We start from the raw sequence: 19,022 nt of genomic DNA, 5'->3' as shown, positions 1-19,022 counted from the left end.
CCAAGGCGCTTCACAGGAGTTTTGAGACAAAAATTTGACACTGAGCCGCATAAGTAGAAATTGGCACAGGTGACCAAAAGCTTGGTCAAAGAGGTAGGTTTTAAGGAGCGTCTTGAAGGAGGAAAACGAGGCGGAGAGGTTTAGGGAGAGAGTTCCAGAGCTTGGGGCTCAGGCAACAGAAGGCACGGCCACCAATGGTTGAGCGATTATAATCAGGGATGCCCAAGGGGGCAGGATTAGAGGAGCGAAATCCGCAGGTTTCTTCTGACCCGGAGCTGGGAATTTACAAGCACCCGCCAACGCAGACTTCCGTGGATCGACCTCGGTTAATATTCCCCTTTATATTAATTTCCGCCACGCTGACTTAAAGGGACAGGCCATAATAAACCGAGCTCCGCCTCAGCAGCAGAATAATACACTGCACATTACATTGTAAAATGTGGAACTCGCTACCACATGGAGTAATGGGGGTGAATAGCGCAGGTGCCTTTTAAGGGGGAGCAGGGGAGCTCGATGAGTACATGAGGAAGAGAAGAATAGAAGGCTATGCTGATGGGGGTGAGATGAAATAGTGTGGGAGGCGGCTCGTGTGGGGCATAAACAACGACATTGACCAGTGAGCCGAATGGCCTGTTTCTGTGCTGTAAGTTCGATGTAATGCACCTGCCTTTATAAAATAGGGCATCCTCTAACATACCGTGGGCAATTTTAACCGGTGTAAGTCGGGTGATATCAGATCTGCAGCCCATTGTATACACTGCCTGAAAATCGACAGCATAAATGGCTGACAAACAGAGAGGCAGGATAAATGGTTCATTCTCTGGTTGGCAATCAGTAACGAGTGGGGTGCAGCAGGGATCAATGCTGGGACCTCAACTATTTACAATTAACGACTTGGAAGAAGGGACTGAGAGTAACGTTTGCTGACGATACAAAAATGGGAGGAAGGGCAATGTGTGAGGAGGATATAAAGGGGCTGCAGGAGGACATAGACAGGCTAAGTGAGTGGGCAAGAATTTGGCAGATGGAGTTATAATGTTGGAAAGTGTGAGGTCATGCACTTTGGCAGAAAAAAAAATCAAAGAGCAAGTTATTATTTAAATAGAGAAATATTGCAAAGTGCCGCAGTACAGAGGGACCTGGGGGTACTTGTGCATGAAACACAAAAGGATAGTATGCAGTGAACTTTTATCTTGTGCAGTAACCTTTTATGTGGCACCTTGTCAAATGCCTTCTGGAAGTCCAAATACACCGCATCCACTGGTTCCCCTTTATCCACCCTGTTCGTTACATCCTCAAAGAACTCCAGCAAATTTGTCAAACATGACTTCCCCTTCATAAATCCATGCTGACTCTGCCTGACCGAATTTTGCTTTTCCAAATGTCCTGCTACTGCTTCTTTAATAATAGACTCCAACATTTTCCCAACCACAGATGTTAGGCTAACTGGTCTATAGTTTCCTGCTTTTTGTCTGCCTCCTTTTTTAAATAGGGGCGTTACATTTGCAGTTTTCCAATCTGCTGGGACCCCCCCCAGAATCCAGCGAATTTTGGTAAATTACAACCAATGCATCCACAATCCCTGCCGCTACTTCTCTTAAGATCCTAGGATGCAAACCATCAGGTCCAGGGAATTTATCTGCCTTTAGTCCCATTACCTTACTGAGTACCACCTCCTTAGTGATTGTGATTGCGTTAAGTTCCTCCCCCCCTATAGCCCCTTGACTATCCACTGTTGGAATATTGTTGGTGTCCTCTACCGTAAAGACTGATACAAAATATTTGTTCAGAGTGTCTGCCATCTCTATGTTCCCCATTACTAATTCCCCGGTCACGTCCTCTAAGGGTCCAACATTTACTTTAGCCACCCTTTTCCTTTTTATATACCGATAGAAACTCTTGCTATCTGTTTTTATATTTTGTGGTAGTTTACTTTCATAGTCTATCTTCCCTTTCTTAATCATTTTTTATAGTCGTTCTTTGCTGGCTTTTAAAAACTTCCCAGTCTTCTGTCCTCCCACTAGTTTTGGCCACTTTGTATGCCCTTGTTTTTAATTGGATACTGTCCTTTATTTATTTAGTTAGTCACGGATGGCTATCTTTTCTCTTACACCCTTTCCTCCTCACTGGAATATATTTTTCTTGAGAGTTGTGAAATATCTCCTTAAATGTATATCACTGTTCATCAACCGTCCTACACTTTAATCTATTTTCCCAGTTCACTTTACCCAACTCTGCCCTCATACCTTCGTAGTCTCCTTTATTTAAGCTTAGTACGCTGGTTAGCGATCCAACTTTCTCACCCTCTATCTGAATTTGAAATTCAATCATGCTATGATCACTCATTCCAAGGGGATCCTTTACTAGGAGATTGTTTATTAGTCCTGTTTCATTACACAGGACCAGATCTAAGATAGCCTGCCCCCTGGTTGGTTCTGTTAGACTGCTCAAGGAACCCGTCCCTTATGCACTCTATGAACTCCTCCTCAAGGCTACCCTGACCAATTTGATTTGTCCAATCAATATGAAGGTTAAAATCACCCATGATTATTGCTGTTCCCACACTATTTCCTGGTTTATGCTCCGACCAACAGAGCTGCTACTGTTCGGGGGTCGATAGACTACGGCCACCAGCGACTTTTTCCCCTTCTTGTTCCTTATCTCCACCCAAACTGTTTTAACACCCTTATCATTTGAGCCAATATTGTTTCTCACTAATGCAGTGATTTGATCCTTTATCAATAGAGCTATCCCACCTCCTTTTCCTTTCTGTCTGTCCTTCCGGATTGTCAAATACCCTGAATATTTAATTCCCAGTCCTGGTCACCTTGCAACCACGTCTCTGTAATGGCTATCAGATCATACCCATTTGTCTCAATTTGTGCCGTCAACTCATCTATTTTGTTACAAATGCTACGTGCATTTAGACAAAGTGCCTTTAAGTTTGTTTTTTGACCCTTTTTTTCTACTTGTTTCCTCTGTGGACCATTTCCATCATCGGTGCCACCAATGGTCTGTGTCCCCTGAAAGTAATGTGCTGTCAATACGCGCTAAATCCTGAGGAGGTTATGGATGAAGGCCATTCGGCCCATCTTTGTCATCTATCATACAAATCATTTCCTTAAAGAAAGAAAAACTTGCATTTTCATGACCACTGCACGTCCCAAAGAGCTTTACAGCCAATTAAGTACTTTTGAAGTGTAGTCACTGCAGTAATGCGCTGTGGATGACATCGCCCCGGGATCGTTGCCGGACCGACTGCTTTCCCCCACCGGTCTCGACGCCAGGCGCTACTGCAGACAAGAGAGTCAATTTTGCAAACGCGGGGCTACGGGGGCATTGCACGCTCGGTGACATCATCCAGTGGGCGGGGCTAGCGAGCGCAACACAAACTGTCAGCGCCGCCGCTAAACCTTCACTGAAGTTCGCGGCAGGCGCTGACAGTGTGGCGCTCGGGTGGGAGGGGCTTAACGGGTGGTGCGGTGCTAACCAACCGAACTTCTAGCCCTCAGTCTCTTCAGAATACAATTCCCAAAATACATCCACAGCGAGCGGAGATTAGAGAAGTGATTTGTCAGACACCATCATCGTCATCATAGGCAGTCTCTCGGGATCGAGGAAGACTTGCTTCCACTCTTAAAATGAGTCCTTAGGTGGCTGAACAGTCCAATACAAGAGCCATAGTCTCTGTCACAAATAGACAGATAGTCGTTGAGGGACTGGATGGGTGGGACAGGTTTGCTGCACGCTCTTTCTGCTGCCTGCACTTGGTTTCTGCACGCTCTTGGCGACGAGGTGTTCAGACACAGAATGCTTGCGCTGGACCTCCGTGTTATCTCAGTGACACACTGCTGTGTAGACTTGTGTCATTGAGAGGTACCCTGTAGTTACCTTGCTGGGTAACTGAGCTGCGTGGTGTGGCATTGAACCCTGTAGACCAGGAAACCACCCCCCACTTTGGTCACTGGTTTGTTGCTGAGGGAACTGACCTCAGCAGGAGACACAATAGAGTCACTGCTGTTGACTCCAAGCCCTGGAACGAGGGAGAGGGGGGATGGCGGGGTGTGTGCTGAGGGGGAATGAAGGGTTTGACGTCACTGGAGGTGTTTTACTCCAGCGCAGATCAGATGAGGACTGAACCGGGTTTGGCTGTGATGCTGCCTTGGTCAAATAGCTGGAGGGCATTCAGGCATGAGGCACGCCCCTCAGGGTTGCCGGCATCTATGGAGTAGCTCAGCAGGAGTCATGACCTCTGGAAAGGAAAGGGGAGAAAATAAAAGGAAACTTTTCGGGCACAAATTAAAGTTCTACTCGTGCCAACATTTCTCAGGGGAAAAAAAAATGTTGATTAAGTCTTAACTGGAGAAGAACCCAATCACGTTTAATGATGCACTATTGATATATTAGGGAGTCTATCCTTTGAAACAATGCACATAAACAAGTACCAACGCATTGTCTCCTGGGTAAAGAAACAAGAGAGACTTGCATTTATATAGCACCTTTCACAACCACCGGACGTCTCAAAGCGCTTTACAGCCAATGAAGTACTTTTAGAGTGTAGTCACTGTTGTAATGTGGGAAACGCGGCAGCCAATTTGCGCACAGCAAGCTCCCACAAACAGCAATGTGATAATGATCAGATAATCTGTTTTGTTATGTTGATTGAGGGATAAATATTGGCCAGGACACTGGGGATAACTCCCCTGCTCTTCTTCGAAATAGTGCCCTGGGATCTTTTACGTCCACCTGAGAGAGCAGACGGGGCCTCGGTTTAACGTCTCATCCAAACGACGGCACCTCCGACAGTGCAGCACTCCCTCAGCACTGCACTGGAGCGTCAGCCTAGATTTTCATGCTCAAGTCCCTGGAGTGGGACTTGAACCCACAACCTTCTGACTCACTGAGCCACAGCTGAAAGGCTGGAGGAATTGGATAGTTGAGTGTGAAGGTGAGAAAGGCATGGACGAGGGCTCCAACTGCAGATGGGCCGAGGTGGAAGTAGGAGGGTCTTTGCAGTGGGGTCGGAAGCTCAGCTCCGGGGCGAATAGAATGCTTAAACTGCGAATGGTGTATGGCCCAGCCTGAGATAATGGCCAGAGCGGGGAATGGAGTCAGTGGCGAGAGTTTGTGGCAGGGGCCAAAGATGATGGCTTCGATCTCCTTGATGTTTAACTGCAGGAAATTGCGACCCGTCCAATTGCTGTCGGACAAGCAATCGAAGCGTAGAGCCAGTGAAGGGGTCGCGAGACGGTGGAGCGCTCACTGTCTTTGGTGTACATTTGGAAGCCGTGCCTTCAGTCACTTGGGCCGAAGCCCTGAATTGTTCTCCCTAAAGCCTTTGGCACCCCACGTTCCTCCTTTTAGACTCTCCTTGGTGCCCTATTTGAGCCTGAAATGAGCTTCTGAATACATATCCGCAGCAGAACGAAGGCCGCCTGTTTCCACCTCAGTAACATCGCCCATCTCCGCCCTTGTCTCAGCTCATCCGCTGCTGAAACCCTCATCCCATTGTTACCTCTAGACTTGACTATTCCAATATACTCCTGCCTGGCCTCCCACATTCTACCCTATGTAATCTAGAGCTGATCCAAACCTTGGCTGCCCGTGTCCTAACTCACCCATCACCCCCCCGCCCCCCCCCGTGCTCGCTGACCTACATTGGCTCCCGGTTAAGCAGCGCCTCGATTTCAAAATTCTCATCCTTGTCTTCAGATCCCTCCATGGCCTCACCCCTCCCTATCTCTGTAATCTCCTCCAGCCCCACAAGCTACCCCCAAGATGTCTGCCCTCTTGAGCATCCCTGATTATAATCGCTCAACCATCGGTGGCTGTGCCTTCTGTTGCCTGGGCCCCAAGCTCTGGAACTCCCTGCCTAAACCTCTCCGCCTCTCTATCTCTCTTTCCAATTCAAGATGCTCCTTAAAACCGATCTCTTTGACTAAGTTTTTGGTCACCTGCGCTAATTTCTTCTTATGTGGCTTGGCGTCAAATGTTTTGTCTCCTGTGAAGCGCCTTGGGATGTTTTACTACGTTAAAGGCGCTATATAAATACAAGTTGTTGTTAATAACCTCTGCGACCCCAGGTGGCTCGGCACCGAAGCGGGTTTAGATTTCGGGCCACTGGGGGGAGGAGGGGAGGCGAGTATAGGGGCTGGCAGTGGTCTTCGGGGGACTGCTGTGGATCCGGGAACAGCAATGTCTGACATCTGGCTCCACATTCATAGAATAGAATCATAGAAATTTACAGCACGGAAGGAGGCCATTCGGCCCATCGTGTCCATGCCGGCCGACAAAGAGCAAACCAGCCTAATGCCACTTTCCAGCTCTTGGTCCGTAGCCCTGTAGGTTACAGCACTTCAAGTGCACATCTAAGTACTTTTTAAATGTGGTGAGGGTTTCTGCCTCTACCACCCTTTCAGGCAGTGAGTTCTGGGCCCCCCCACCATTCTCTAGATGAAGAAATTTCTCCTCATCTCCTCTCTAAACCGTCTACCAAATACTTTAAATTTATGCTCCCTGGTTGTGGACCCCTCTGCTAAGGGAACAAGATCCTTTCTATCCATTTTATCTAGGCCCCTCATAATTTTATACACCTCAATGAGGTCTCCCCTCAGCCTCCTCTGTTCCAAAAAAACCAAATCCAACCTATCCAATCTGTCCTCGGTAGCTAAGATTCTCCACTCCCGGCAACATCCTCGTAAATCTCCTCTGTACCCTCTCCAGTGCAATCATGCCCTTCTTGTAATGCGGTGACCAGAACTGTACGCAGTACCCTAGCTGTGGCCTAACCAGTGTTTTACACAGTTCAAGCATAACCACCCTGCTCTTGCCTTTATTAGCCGAGGCATAGAATACAAGTATTCCGTATGCCTTCTCAATCACCTTATCTACCTGGCCTGCTACCTTCAGGGATCTGTGGACCTGCACTCCCAGGTCCTTCTGTTCCTCTACACTTCTCGGTGTCCTACCATTCAGGTCAGTATTGTTTGTAAAAAAAACCTACCTTTTTGGTGCCGGCCTGGCTAGGCCGCATGTGGACATATTTATCCTGAACGTGGTGCAGGCAGCGATTAGGGCAGCTCAATTTCGAGAAGGGGTCCTGAACCAGGCATTAGGCCCCCCCCCCCCCCCCCAGCCAATTGCCCATGCAAAGGGGCCAACCATTCATGCAGAAACGGGCCCTATCGCCTCTACTTCAGCCTTTACCAATATGGCGGGCAGGGAGTGTGTGCTCGCGCGCCCTCCCCGCCATTTGGACCCACAACAGGTGCGCCATCAACGCTGTTCGCGGCCGATGTCTCCGTGACATTCCTCTGCTTCAGTGTTTCAGTGGAGGTGTTAACTCCATTTGAAATGAATGGGGTAATGTCTCTTAAAATAGCAGACAGAAGAATGTCACACAAACACGTGGACCATTTTATTACCTCCAACTGTAATTTCTAGTTGCTATTGGTTGAGCTTTGTTTATGATTGGATTAGGGTTTTGTAGCGCACTCCGTTATGTCCATTACTCTATACAGACGCCACCTTAACTCATCAAGATCACAGCCTGTAGCTCACTCCCACCTATCCATTATTCTGTACACTAATTGCCCAATTACCTCAATTAAATTACAGCCCTTCAATATATGCACCCATTCATATTTTTCCAATGTGAAAATTGCTTATACCTCTCAATTAGATTGAAACTTATAACTTGCATCTGGCTAGCCATCGTTTGTGATCTGCATCCGTCCATTCTTGAACCTGTCAATGGTGAGAAGTGTAGGATTCTTGCAATTAATATTTACTGACACAAGCATTTTTATGGCTAAATTTAAAACTCACTGTAGCACGGATTGATTATGGAGGCCAATTTAAAAACCGGGATGGCAAAATAGCCCATTCTAGTTTGTGATGAATTCTCTATTGGATTCCACTGCGTACACGGGGTTAAAATTGGTTACCGTTCGCTGTTTCTGCATGCTGCTTAAAATGCGCAACTTGGGATCGGACTTGGTGGAATCTGTACCCCGATATTTGTGAAGAACATTTTGAGCACTATTAAAAAGAAAGAATGACTTGGATTTATATAGCGCCTTTCACTGTTTCGTGATGTCACAAAGCGCTTTACAGCAACTGAAATAATTTTGGAGTGTAGTCACTGTTGTAATGTGGGAAACGTGGCAGCCAATTTGCGCACAGCAAGCTCCCACAATCAGCAGTGTGATAATGACCAGATAATCTGTTTGAGTGATGCTGATTGAGGGATAAATATTGAGCAGGATTCCCCTGCTCTTCTTCCAAAGAGTGCCGTGGGATCTTTTACGTCCACGTGAGTGTCAGTTCTGGAATGGGACTTGAACCCACAACCTTCTGACCCAGAGGCGAGAGAGTGCTACTCACTGAGCCACGGCTGACACTGTTGGTCATCTTTTCTTTCAGGCAAACGTTTTGCACCATCATCGCTCAGATAACTGAAGAGACGCAGCCAGGCTTTGAAGCCACACTTAAATCCCACTCTGTATCTGAAGAGAGCGACATCAAGTTCACTTGCATTGTGACAGGTAATTATATAGGAACTCAGTCATGCTCTTCTGATGAGAATGTTGCATGGTTTCATGTGCCAAGGTGGCTTTATTGCTGGTATATACATCTTGTGTATTGTGACCAAATCATTATTCGTGTGGCTTGTTAACTATAGTGTTGGAATCCCAACAAGGAAAAAAGGAAGACTTGGATTTATATAGCGCCATTCACGACCACTGGACGTCTCAAAGTGCTTTACAGCCAATTAAGTACTTTTGGAGTGTAGTCACTGTTGTAATGTGGGAAACACGGCAGCCAATTTGTGCACAGCAAGCTCCCACAGCAATGTGATAATGACCCGATAATCTGTTTTTTTTGTTATGTCGAGTGAGGGATAAGTATTGACCAGGGATAACTCCCCTGCTCTTCTTCGAAATAGTGCCGTGGGATCTTTTATGTCCACCTGAGAATATAGGGGAGGGAGTTAATCAGCTGCTACTGTTTTATACTGACCTGGGGTTGCATGGTGTGAAATTATTCCAGATCCCAACACACAAATTCCTCACGTTGCCGAGAGGAAAGAGTCACCAACATAGATCAGTTGATTGAGGAACGTAGTGTTTCTGTATGGGGGCGGGGCCAGTGGGGGGGGGGGGGGGGTTGCTTGTTTCGAATTTATTATTCACCGTGTGTCCATTTGCTGCCCTGGTTTATTGCTCTCTGTCACAGGACACATTTTTGCGTTGTATTGGATGAGTTCAAACTATTTGTACCATCTAACATGCTTGGCTCTTGTTGAAGCAGATCAGATCATGTGTGAGATATTTCATCACCGACTACCCCCTTTGGGCAGCTGGCCTACTTCCAGTTGTAAGCCACTGCTTTGCCTTCAGTGTCTGGGGAGTGCAGTCACTGTTGCAATGTGGGGAACGCGACAGCCAATTTGCACACACCAGCTCCCACAAACAGCAATGTGATAATGACCCGATCATCTGTTTTTGTGATGTTGATTGAGGGATAAATATTGTCCAGGACACTGGGGATAACTCCCCTGCTCTTCTTCGAAATAGTGCCATGGGATCTTTTACATCCACCTGAGAGAGCTGATCAGTTTAGCATCTCATCCAAAAGACGGCACCTCCGACAGTGCAGCGCTCCCTCAGCACTGCACTGAAGTGTCAGCCTAGATTTTTGTGCTCAAGTCTCTGGAGTGGGACTTGAACCCACAACCTTCTGACTCCGAGGCGAGAGTGTCGCCCACTGAGCCACAGCTGACACAGCTGGTATCTATAATGGTGACCATGAAACTACCGGATTGTTGTAAAAACCGATCTGGTTCACTAATGTCCTTTTTAGGGAAGGAAATCTCCCGTCCTTACCTGGTCTGGGCCTATATGTGACTCCAGACCCCCAGCAATGTGGCTGACTCTTAACTGCGCTCTGAAATGGCCCAGTGAGACACTCCGTTGTATTCACTGAAGGCGGCTCACCACCACCTTCTCGAGGGCAATTAAGGACGGACAATAAATACTGGCCTTGCCAGCGACGCCCTCATCCCGGGAACGAATTATAAACAAACTCTTGGGCCTCATTTTAAATACACTAGGCCCGACTCCTGTCTGAACTCAGCGTCAATGACATCACGGTGGCGGGCGGGGGTGGGGGCGAGAGCAGCAGCAGGCCGCAGCCTGTTTAGTGGGCGTGACGGGCGCGGGGGGGGGGGGGGTGGCGCGGGGATGGATGTTAAAATTGGGGCTAAAAATTCAGAAGCAACTTTGAGACACAGACTTCATCAATCTCATGTAATATATTCACAACTGTTAGACTGTGGAGGGATGTGTGATCGGGGCCCAGGAGAGGCGTGAGTTCGGGGCCCAGGGGCAGCATGGGCCAGCCCACACTGCGCACTAGGTCTATGCAGCAGAGCTGGTCTCCAGTCGTCTTGGTTAACCCTTGCCACTGGTCCAAGACCTAGCTCTGTCAAGCCCGTGTGGTGACTGGTGTGCAACGGTCACCCCATGTTAAAAAGATCCACGCACAGGCATCTTCCACCCTTCAACATGTAGTTCAGGACCTGGGATATTGGATCCTTCATTGAAACACCTGTAAACTCATCCTTTTTTGGCATGGAAGCATGTCATCTGCGTTTCGAGGGACTGCCTATGCCAGTTCATTGGATATAGTCAAGGGGGAGTTAGATAAGGCCCTTACGGCTAAAGGGATCAAGGGGTATGGAGAGAAAGCAGGAAAGGGGTACTGAAGCGAATGATCAGCCATGATCTTATTGAATGGTGGTGCAGGCTCGAAGGGACGAATGGCCTACTCCTGCACCTATTTTCTATGTTTTTATGATAATATATTCACATACGATGCAATTTGTTCTGTCCTGTGAAATGCCCTTATTGAAACTGGTGGGGTTGGGGGAGGGGGTGGGGTTGGGGGAGGGGGAGGTCCATTCCAGTTTGCAATTTGGAATAAAATAAATGTTAATTTCTTAATCAACCATACTACCAAGCCACCGTCACAGTGGCTGAATACACAGTCTAAGGTCTGCCTATCCATTCTTACCGAGGATGTGTGAAGCTTCCTGAAAATCACAGTAGGATGAAAGAAGTTTCATTTGTATAGCACCTTTCACTACCTAAAGACAGCTCCAAGCACTTTGTAGCCAATGAAGCATTTTTAGCAGTGTAGTCGCTGCAACAGTGTGAGAAAACGGCTGCCAATTTGCGCACAGCAAGCTCCCACAAACAGCAGTGATAAACGACTGGGTTATCTGTCTTAGTGGAGTTCAAGAAGACGACGGACTCATGTTTATGGTGTTTGCGAGACAGATGATAGATGAAAAAGAAAGATTTGCATTTATATAGCGCCTTTCACAACCTTGGGACTTTCATTGACTTCACAGCCAATGAAATACTTTTGAAGTGTGGTCACTGTAGGTTGCATTGTAGGAATGTTGGCCGGGATACAAGGGAGAACTCGGCGAAATAGTGGCCACAGGATCATTTACGTCCACCTGAGAGGGGAGACAGGGACCTCGGTTTAATGTCTCATCCGAAAGACGGCACCTCCGACAGGGCCGCCTCGATTATTGGTGATCTTATTGAAACGTATAAGATTCTGAGGGGGCTCGACAGGGTAGATGCAGAGAGGATGTTTCCCCTCGTTGGGGAATCTAGAACTAGGGGGCATAGTTTCAGAATAAGGGGCCGCCCATTTAGAGCTGAGATGAGGAGGAATTTCTTCTCTGAGGGTTGTAAATGTGTGGCATTCTCTGTCCCAGAGAGCTGTGGAGGCTGGGTCATTGAATATATTTTAAGGTGGAGATAGACAGATCTTTGAACGATAAGGGAGTCGAGGGTTATGGGGGGGGGGCGAGCGGGGAAGTGGTGTTGAGGCCAGGATCAGATCAGCCATGACCTCCGCTTGAGAAAGGAGACAGGGACCTCGGTTTAATGTCTCATCCGAAAGATGGCACCTCCGACAGGGCCGCCTCGATTATTGGTGATCTTATTGAAACGTATAAGAATAAGAGCCATTCAAGAGGGAGTTAGATATGGCCCTTGCGGCTAAAGGGATCAAGGGGTATGGAGAGAAAGCAGGAATGGGGTACTGAAGGAATGATCAACCAAGATCTTATTGAATGGTGGTGCAGGCTCGAGGGGCCGAATGGCCTACTCCTCCTATTTCTTATGCACACCAGTTTCTGGTGTGAACCTATAACTCTCTGACTCTGAGGCAATAGTGCTGCCACTGAAATAATTCAGCCCCCTGTGAATCATAGGCTCAATGCAGAGGCTGATATTGCAATGGAGTGAAAATTTGGTTGGACACCAATGGTGCCGGGGCGGTAAATTTTGCGCCGGGAAATGGTTTGCGTCCACAGCCACAAAATTCACCATCTGGGCCCTGAGTGTGGGGCGGAACGCTAAGGGAGGCGTTGCACACCTCTTTTAGGGTGCTAGGCCGGCTGAACAAGCGAAAATCCCAAGCTAAACAGCCGGCCTCGGAGCGCCATAAAGAGAGGCTTTCCTGAAAAACGAAAATCGACAAAAAAAAACCCACAAAAAGCATTCCCAATACCTTGCTCACCCCACATAAACATGAATCGCAAAAATAAAAATATAAAAAAAACAATCACGCTTGCCTCGGGTCGACATTCCTTCCCTCACCGCCACCGGAACAGCTCGGACCGCCCGCTTTCCCAGGCGGTCCCACTAGGGGGCGCTGCGGATCGGGCGAATTTCAAATTTCGAGCCTGTGTCGCGACCAGGGGGCGTTGCACACGGGCTTGCCTCTCACGGGCGGTACTGGTCCACCACTCCGCAAACCCGGCAGCGAATGTCCCAACGGGGCGCTGGCCGCTGGCCGCTGGCCGCCCGCCCGGAAACCATCCCCGCCGCAATTACCGCTTCTCCGGGGTGCGAACAGTGCTGGCAACAGATCGAAAATCGGCCCAAATGGGTTTGTTCGATGATGAATCTCATTACGCTATCTTGCATAGTACGATGGGATCTCTTACGGAGACAATGGCCATTTACATTGCAGTAATTTAATAATGATCTGCTGTGCGGTTAGTTTCTGACTTGACGGTGTCCCAAACATTCAAAGGCCAAACTCCAAACCATCGTCAACATCTTCACCGAGGCGTGCGAAAGCATGGGTCTTACACTAAACATCCGTAAGACAAAGGTCCTCTATCAACCTGACCCCGCCACACAGCACTGCCCCCCCCCAGTCATCAAGATCCACGGCGCGGCCCTGGACAACGAGGACCACTTTCCATACCTCGGGAGCCTACTATCAGCAAAGGCAGACATCAACAACGAGGTCCAACACCGCCTCCAGTGCACCAGTGCAGCCTTCGAACACTATTTTCCTCAGGCGGCCGAAGATCAGGCCCTCAAATCTGCCAGCAAGCTCATGGTCTACAGGGCTGTAGTGATATCCACGCTCCTGTATGGCTCAGAGACGCAGACCATGTACAGTAGACACCTCAAATCACTGGAGAAATATCACCAGCGATGCCTCTGCAAGATCCTGCAAAACCTCTGGGAGGACAGATGCACCAATGTCAGTGTTCTCGATCAAGCCAACATTCCCAGCATCGAAGCATTGACCACACTCGACCAGCTCTGCTGAACGAGCCACATTGTTCGCATGCCCGCCACAAGACTCCCAAAGCAAGCGCTCTACTCGGAACTCCTGCACAGCAAACGAGCTCCAGGTGGAAGAGGAAACGTTACAAGGACACCCTCAAAGCCTCCTTGATAAAGTGCAACATCTCCACTGACACCGAGGAGTCCCTGGCCAAAGACCGCCCGAAATGGAGGAAGAGCATCCGGGAGGGTGCTGAGCACCTTGAGTCTCGTCACCGAGAGCATGCAGAAACCAAGCGCAGCAGCGGAAGGAGCGTCCGGCAAACCAGACTCCCCACCCTCCCTTTCCTTCAACCACTGTCTGTCCCACCTGTAACAGAGACTTTAATTCCCATATTGGACAGTTCAGCCACCTGAGAACTCACTTTTGGAGTGGAAGCAAGTCTTCCTCGATTCCGAGGAACTGCAGTGGTGATGATCTGGGTTGGATTATTCTTGGAAAGGACGTGTTTTTAATACAGAATATGATCTGGGTTGGAATGGACACCAATGTGGACTGTGGCTGTTAGTCCCAGAAGTGTCGGAGCAATAATTGAGGCCAATAAATCATCAAGAGCAACACCACAGCTCCCGGGACATGTTTTGTGACTCTGCTACATCCCCAGTCTCAGTTTACAGCTTTGCACAATGGCAAAAATGATATTGCACATTGATTGGATTTTATTTTCGTAACACACCATATGTCTTGCGTGCACGGGAAGAGACATGAGAGAAGATCACATGTGAGAGAAGATCACATGACTTTCCCCACGCTGAAGGCCTCTGGTGCTGGCCTCCTTTTGCAGTGCTCGGACTTCTGTCAGGGACCTTGGTTATAGCACCTTCCAGCAATGTACAAGTCCAATGGAAAGAACTCATCGATGCAATAAAGCACACACCGTGAAGGTTAAGTGTAGTGTACAGGACGAAGAAAGAGGAAAATGTACTCGTGTATGGCGTTGCACACTTCTTCGTGTCGTACGATTGCACAATACAGAAGGATCCCATTCGGCCCACTCTACCTGTGTCGGCTCTTTGAAAGAGCTTTCCAATTAATTGAGGCTGACACTCCAGTGCAGTGCTGAGGGAGTGCCGCACTGTCGGAGGTGCCGTCTTTCAGATGAGACATTAAACCGAGGTCCAGGTGGATGTAAAAGATCCTGCAGCACTATTTCGAAGAGCAGGGGAGTTCTCCCCGGTGTCCTGGGCCAATATTTATCCATCAATCAACATAACATAAAAACAGATTATCTGGTCATTGTCACATTGCTTGTTTGTGGGAGCTTGTTGTGCGCAAATTGGCTGCCGCGTTTCCCACATTACAACAGTGATTACACTTCAAAAGTACTTCATTGGCTGTAAAGCGCTTTGAGACATCCGGTGGTTGTGAAAGGCGCAATATGAATGCAAGTCTTTCTTTTAAAAACAGCTCCAAAATAACGAGCGGCGTTGAAGTGCCAACCTGCCGCTGGTTATCTGCCCCTTCTGATTTTTGGGCAGGCCTCGACTTAGACGGCCAGAAACCGGCAAGTGCCAAATTGATCAATAAATGCATTCAAATTGGGGTCACTTGGCATAATTATGGCTCCTGATGCCATTTTCATCTCTGCCTGAATTGCTGCCCCAGCCAGCAAACATGATGTAGAGGTCAGGCGTTCCAATATAACCGTCTGCAGGGAGGGAAGTAATGAACTCCGAAGGTAAGCGTGATTGTTTTTTCTTCAACATTTCTTTCCCGATTTGTGTTGTGGTGGTGTGGGCAATGTTTTGGGAATGCTTTTACATAGAAACATAGAAAGTAGGTGCAGGAGTAGGCCATTCGGCCCTTCGAGCCTGCACCACCATTCAATATGATCATGGCTGATCATGCAACTTTAGTACCCCATTCCTGCTTTCTCTCCATAGCCCTTGATCCCTTTAGTCTTAAGGGCCACATTTAACTCCCTTTTGAATATATCTAACAAACTGGCCTCAACAACTTTTTGTGGTAGAGAATTCCACAGGTTCACAATTCTCTGAGTGAAGACGTTTCTCCTCATCTCGGTCCTAAATGGCTTATCCCTTATCCTTAGACTGTGACCCCTGGTTCTGGACTTCCCCAACATCGGGAACATTCTTCCTGCATCTAACCTGTCTCTGTCTTTTTTTTAGGTTTCCCTTTGCGTTCCCCCTTGCATCCCCCCCCCCCCCCCGCCCCCTCCCCAGGCGTCTCTGGGAGCACGCCCGGCTCTTTCTAGCTCTGGAGTTTCCCATGCTAGTGCCCAAGAGAAGTGTACAACGCCTCCCTTAGTGCTGCGCCCCCCCGACTCAGGGCCCAGCTGCCCAAACTTACCTACCGAGGCACAAACTATTCCCGGGCGCTAACTTTACCGCCCCGCCGCCATTACCGCCCCAAAATCATCAACGCCGAAAATCCAGCCCATTGTGTCTTTAAAAAAAAAAAGCACCGGTCCTGAATATTTGTGGCATGTTTGTTTTGTTTTTTAACCATGTTGTAACCCTGGTTGAGCCACAATATTCCTGTGTGTGTGTGTGTGTGACACAGTGTCTGACTTGGATGTGTTCCGTTGCTAGGCCACCCAGCCCCAGAGATCACATGGTACAAAGATGACAAGGAGATGGACCGATACTGTGGCCTTCCCAAGTACCAAATATTCCGCTATGGAAAGAAGCACTCACTTCAGCTGTACAAGTAAGTGGGGGAGGGCGGCACTCCTGAAAATGGAACAGGGGGCGCGGAGATTATATCGAATTACATACAGTCGTGGTTATGCTCCACACCCATTTCATCTCAGCCTATCAGCATACCTTTCTATTCCTTGCTCCCTCATATGCTTATCGAGCTTCCCCTTAAATGCATTCACATAATTCGCCTTTGTGGTAGCAAGTTCCGCTTTCTCACCAATCTCTGGGGAAAGAACGTTCTCGAAGGATAGCAGCACCTCCCAAACCCACGACCTCTACCACCTAGAAGGTTAAGGTCAGCAGGCGCACGGGAACACCACCACGTCCACATTCCCCTCCAAGTCACACACCATCCTGACTTGGAAATATATCGGCCGTTCCTTCATGGTCGCTGGGTCACAGTCCTGGCACTCCCTCCCTAACAGCACTGTGGGAGCACCTTCACCACATGGACTGCAGTGGTTCAAGAAGGCGGCTGAACACCATCTTCTCAGGGGCAGTTGGGGATGGGCAATAAATGCTGGCCTTGCCAGCGATGCTCATATCCCATGAACAAATTTTTAAAAAAATTCCCCATTGGATTTATTAGTGATGATCTTGTATTTATGGTCCCTAGATCTTTGCTCTGAAAGTCAAGATTTCCTCTCAATGCGTTGTTGTTCCTCCAATATTTGCTAACTTGATCTGGGAGATGTGTATTAATGCTCAGCTGTGCTGCACCTATGTGTTGCCTAAAGAGGCCATTCAGCCCCTTTGGTTGTTACAGGCTGAGAGAGGCTTGCTCCAGAGGTGGCGCTGTAGCAAGGATAACAGGCCACCTTTTTCTATTGAGTTTCGGATGTTACAGTGCCACTTCTGGTGGGAGGAAGGTATTACTGTTACAGCACTACTCATTGATGGCCAAGTATCGACATCATGACCTGTCCCTTGTCCCTTGTGTTGTCACTTTACTGGTGTTTGTGCTCATCGCAATGAGAGGTGCCTGTGGTGGGAGATGGAACTTCACCGTGTCAGCTGTGGCTCAGTGGGCAGCACGCTCGCCTCTTGAGTCAGAAGGTTGTGGGTTCGAGTCCCACTCCAAGGACTTGAGCATGAAAATCTAGGCTGACACTCCAGTGCAGTACTGAGGGAGCGCTGCACTGTCGGAGGTGCTGTCTTTTAGATGAGATGCTCAACCGAGGCCCCGTCTGCTCTCACGGCTGGACGTAAAAGATCCCAGGGCACTATTTCGAAGAAGAGCAGGGGAGTTCTCCCCAGTGTCCTGGCCAATATTTATCCCTCAATCAACATCACTAAAACAGATTATCTGGTCATTATCACATTGCTGTTTGTGGGAGCTTGCTGTGCGCAAATTGGCTGCCGCGTTTCCCACATTACATCAGTGACTACACTTCAAAAGTACTTCATTGGCTGTAAAGCGCTTTGCAACATCCGGTTGTCGTGAAAGGTGCTATATAAATGCAAGTCTGTCTTTTTCTTAATGTAGAGTATACCTACTCGACATTGCCCCATCTAACACCTCTGAACCAGATATAGCATTGGGTGGATACCTCAGTTTAAATGGATACCCTTTACACTGCCCCATCAAAATATATCATGGGTTAGGTTCAGGATAAAGCTCCTTCTGGATTTACCAATTTCAACTAGCCAGTCTACTGATCAATGTAGGTCGGACCCTTTGTCCTCTACTCCCCCACCCCCATCCCCAACAAAACTCCAGAAGCCAAGACCTAACCAATTGCCTTAATTGCTAAACACATCAGCATCAGATTATGCAGAACAATATCAATAACCGGGTACACAAAAAGTGTCAGCTGTGGCTCAGTGGGCAGCACACTCGCCTCTGAGTCAGAAGGTTGTGGGTTCAAATCCCACTCCAGGGACTTACAAAAATCTAGGCTGACACTTCAGTGCAGTGCTGAGGGAGTGCTGCACTGATGGAGGTGTGCCGCCTTTCGGATGAGATGCTAAACCGAGGCCCCATCTGCTCTCTCAGGTGGACGTAAAAGATCTGATGCCACTATTTTTTGAAAGAGAGCAGAGGAATTTTCCCTCAATCAACATAACAAAGAAACAGATCATCTGGGCACTGTCACATTGCTGTTTGTGGGAGCTTGCTGTGCGCAAGTTGGCTGCTGTGTTTCCCACATTACAACAGTGACTACACTCCAAAAATACTTAATTGGCTGTCAAGTGCTTTGAGATGTCCGGTGGTCATGAAAGACGCTATATAAATGCAATTCTTTCTTTTTACACCCCCCCCCCCCCCTCACCCCTGCACGTCTTCACAAAATATATGCCTACGTGTAATCTTTTTTAAAAAAAATCAATAGATAGTTGCTCGGAACCAAAGCTTGGTCTACCACGCACTATCATACACTCCCAGGTTAGATACAGCATTGATTCACCAGAGTGAAGCTCTCTCAACTCCACACTATGAAGCAATCGTGGTGAAATATAGTACAGACGCCCCATCGACCATCCCACAGTGATGTATAGCATGGGTTGATAGATAAAACTCCTGCAGTACCTAGCAAGTATTTCTGAATCGTGTACAGTACATGATCGGTGCAGTGCAAAGCTCCCTCTGCATCAGAGCGATACGGACCCAGATTTCACCCGTACAATCTTTAATTTGCTTTGAAGAAACTACAGCCAAGATGGGACTGAACTCCACACCATGACTGT

The 19,022-nt window shown here is 48.1% G+C and overlaps 1 protein-coding gene across 3 annotated transcripts in view; it reads left to right on the top strand.

The window, feature by feature from the left end:
- Nucleotides 1–19,022, top strand: part of alpk3a (alpha-kinase 3a) — a 212,603-nt gene that overhangs the window by 11,877 nt on the left and 181,704 nt on the right. For all 3 annotated transcript variants that reach the window (XM_070865104.1, XM_070865103.1, XM_070865102.1), the window contains exons 3-4: nt 8,425–8,546; nt 16,224–16,341. In XM_070865104.1, the coding sequence (XP_070721205.1) occupies nt 8,425–8,546; nt 16,224–16,341 (240 nt within the window). The remainder of the gene's footprint in view (nt 1–8,424; nt 8,547–16,223; nt 16,342–19,022) is intronic.

This window comes from Pristiophorus japonicus, chromosome 21, assembly GCF_044704955.1.
Source record: "Pristiophorus japonicus isolate sPriJap1 chromosome 21, sPriJap1.hap1, whole genome shotgun sequence".
NCBI classification, from domain to species: Eukaryota; Metazoa; Chordata; class Chondrichthyes; family Pristiophoridae; genus Pristiophorus; species Pristiophorus japonicus.
This window is presented reverse-complemented; position numbering and strand designations above follow the sequence as displayed.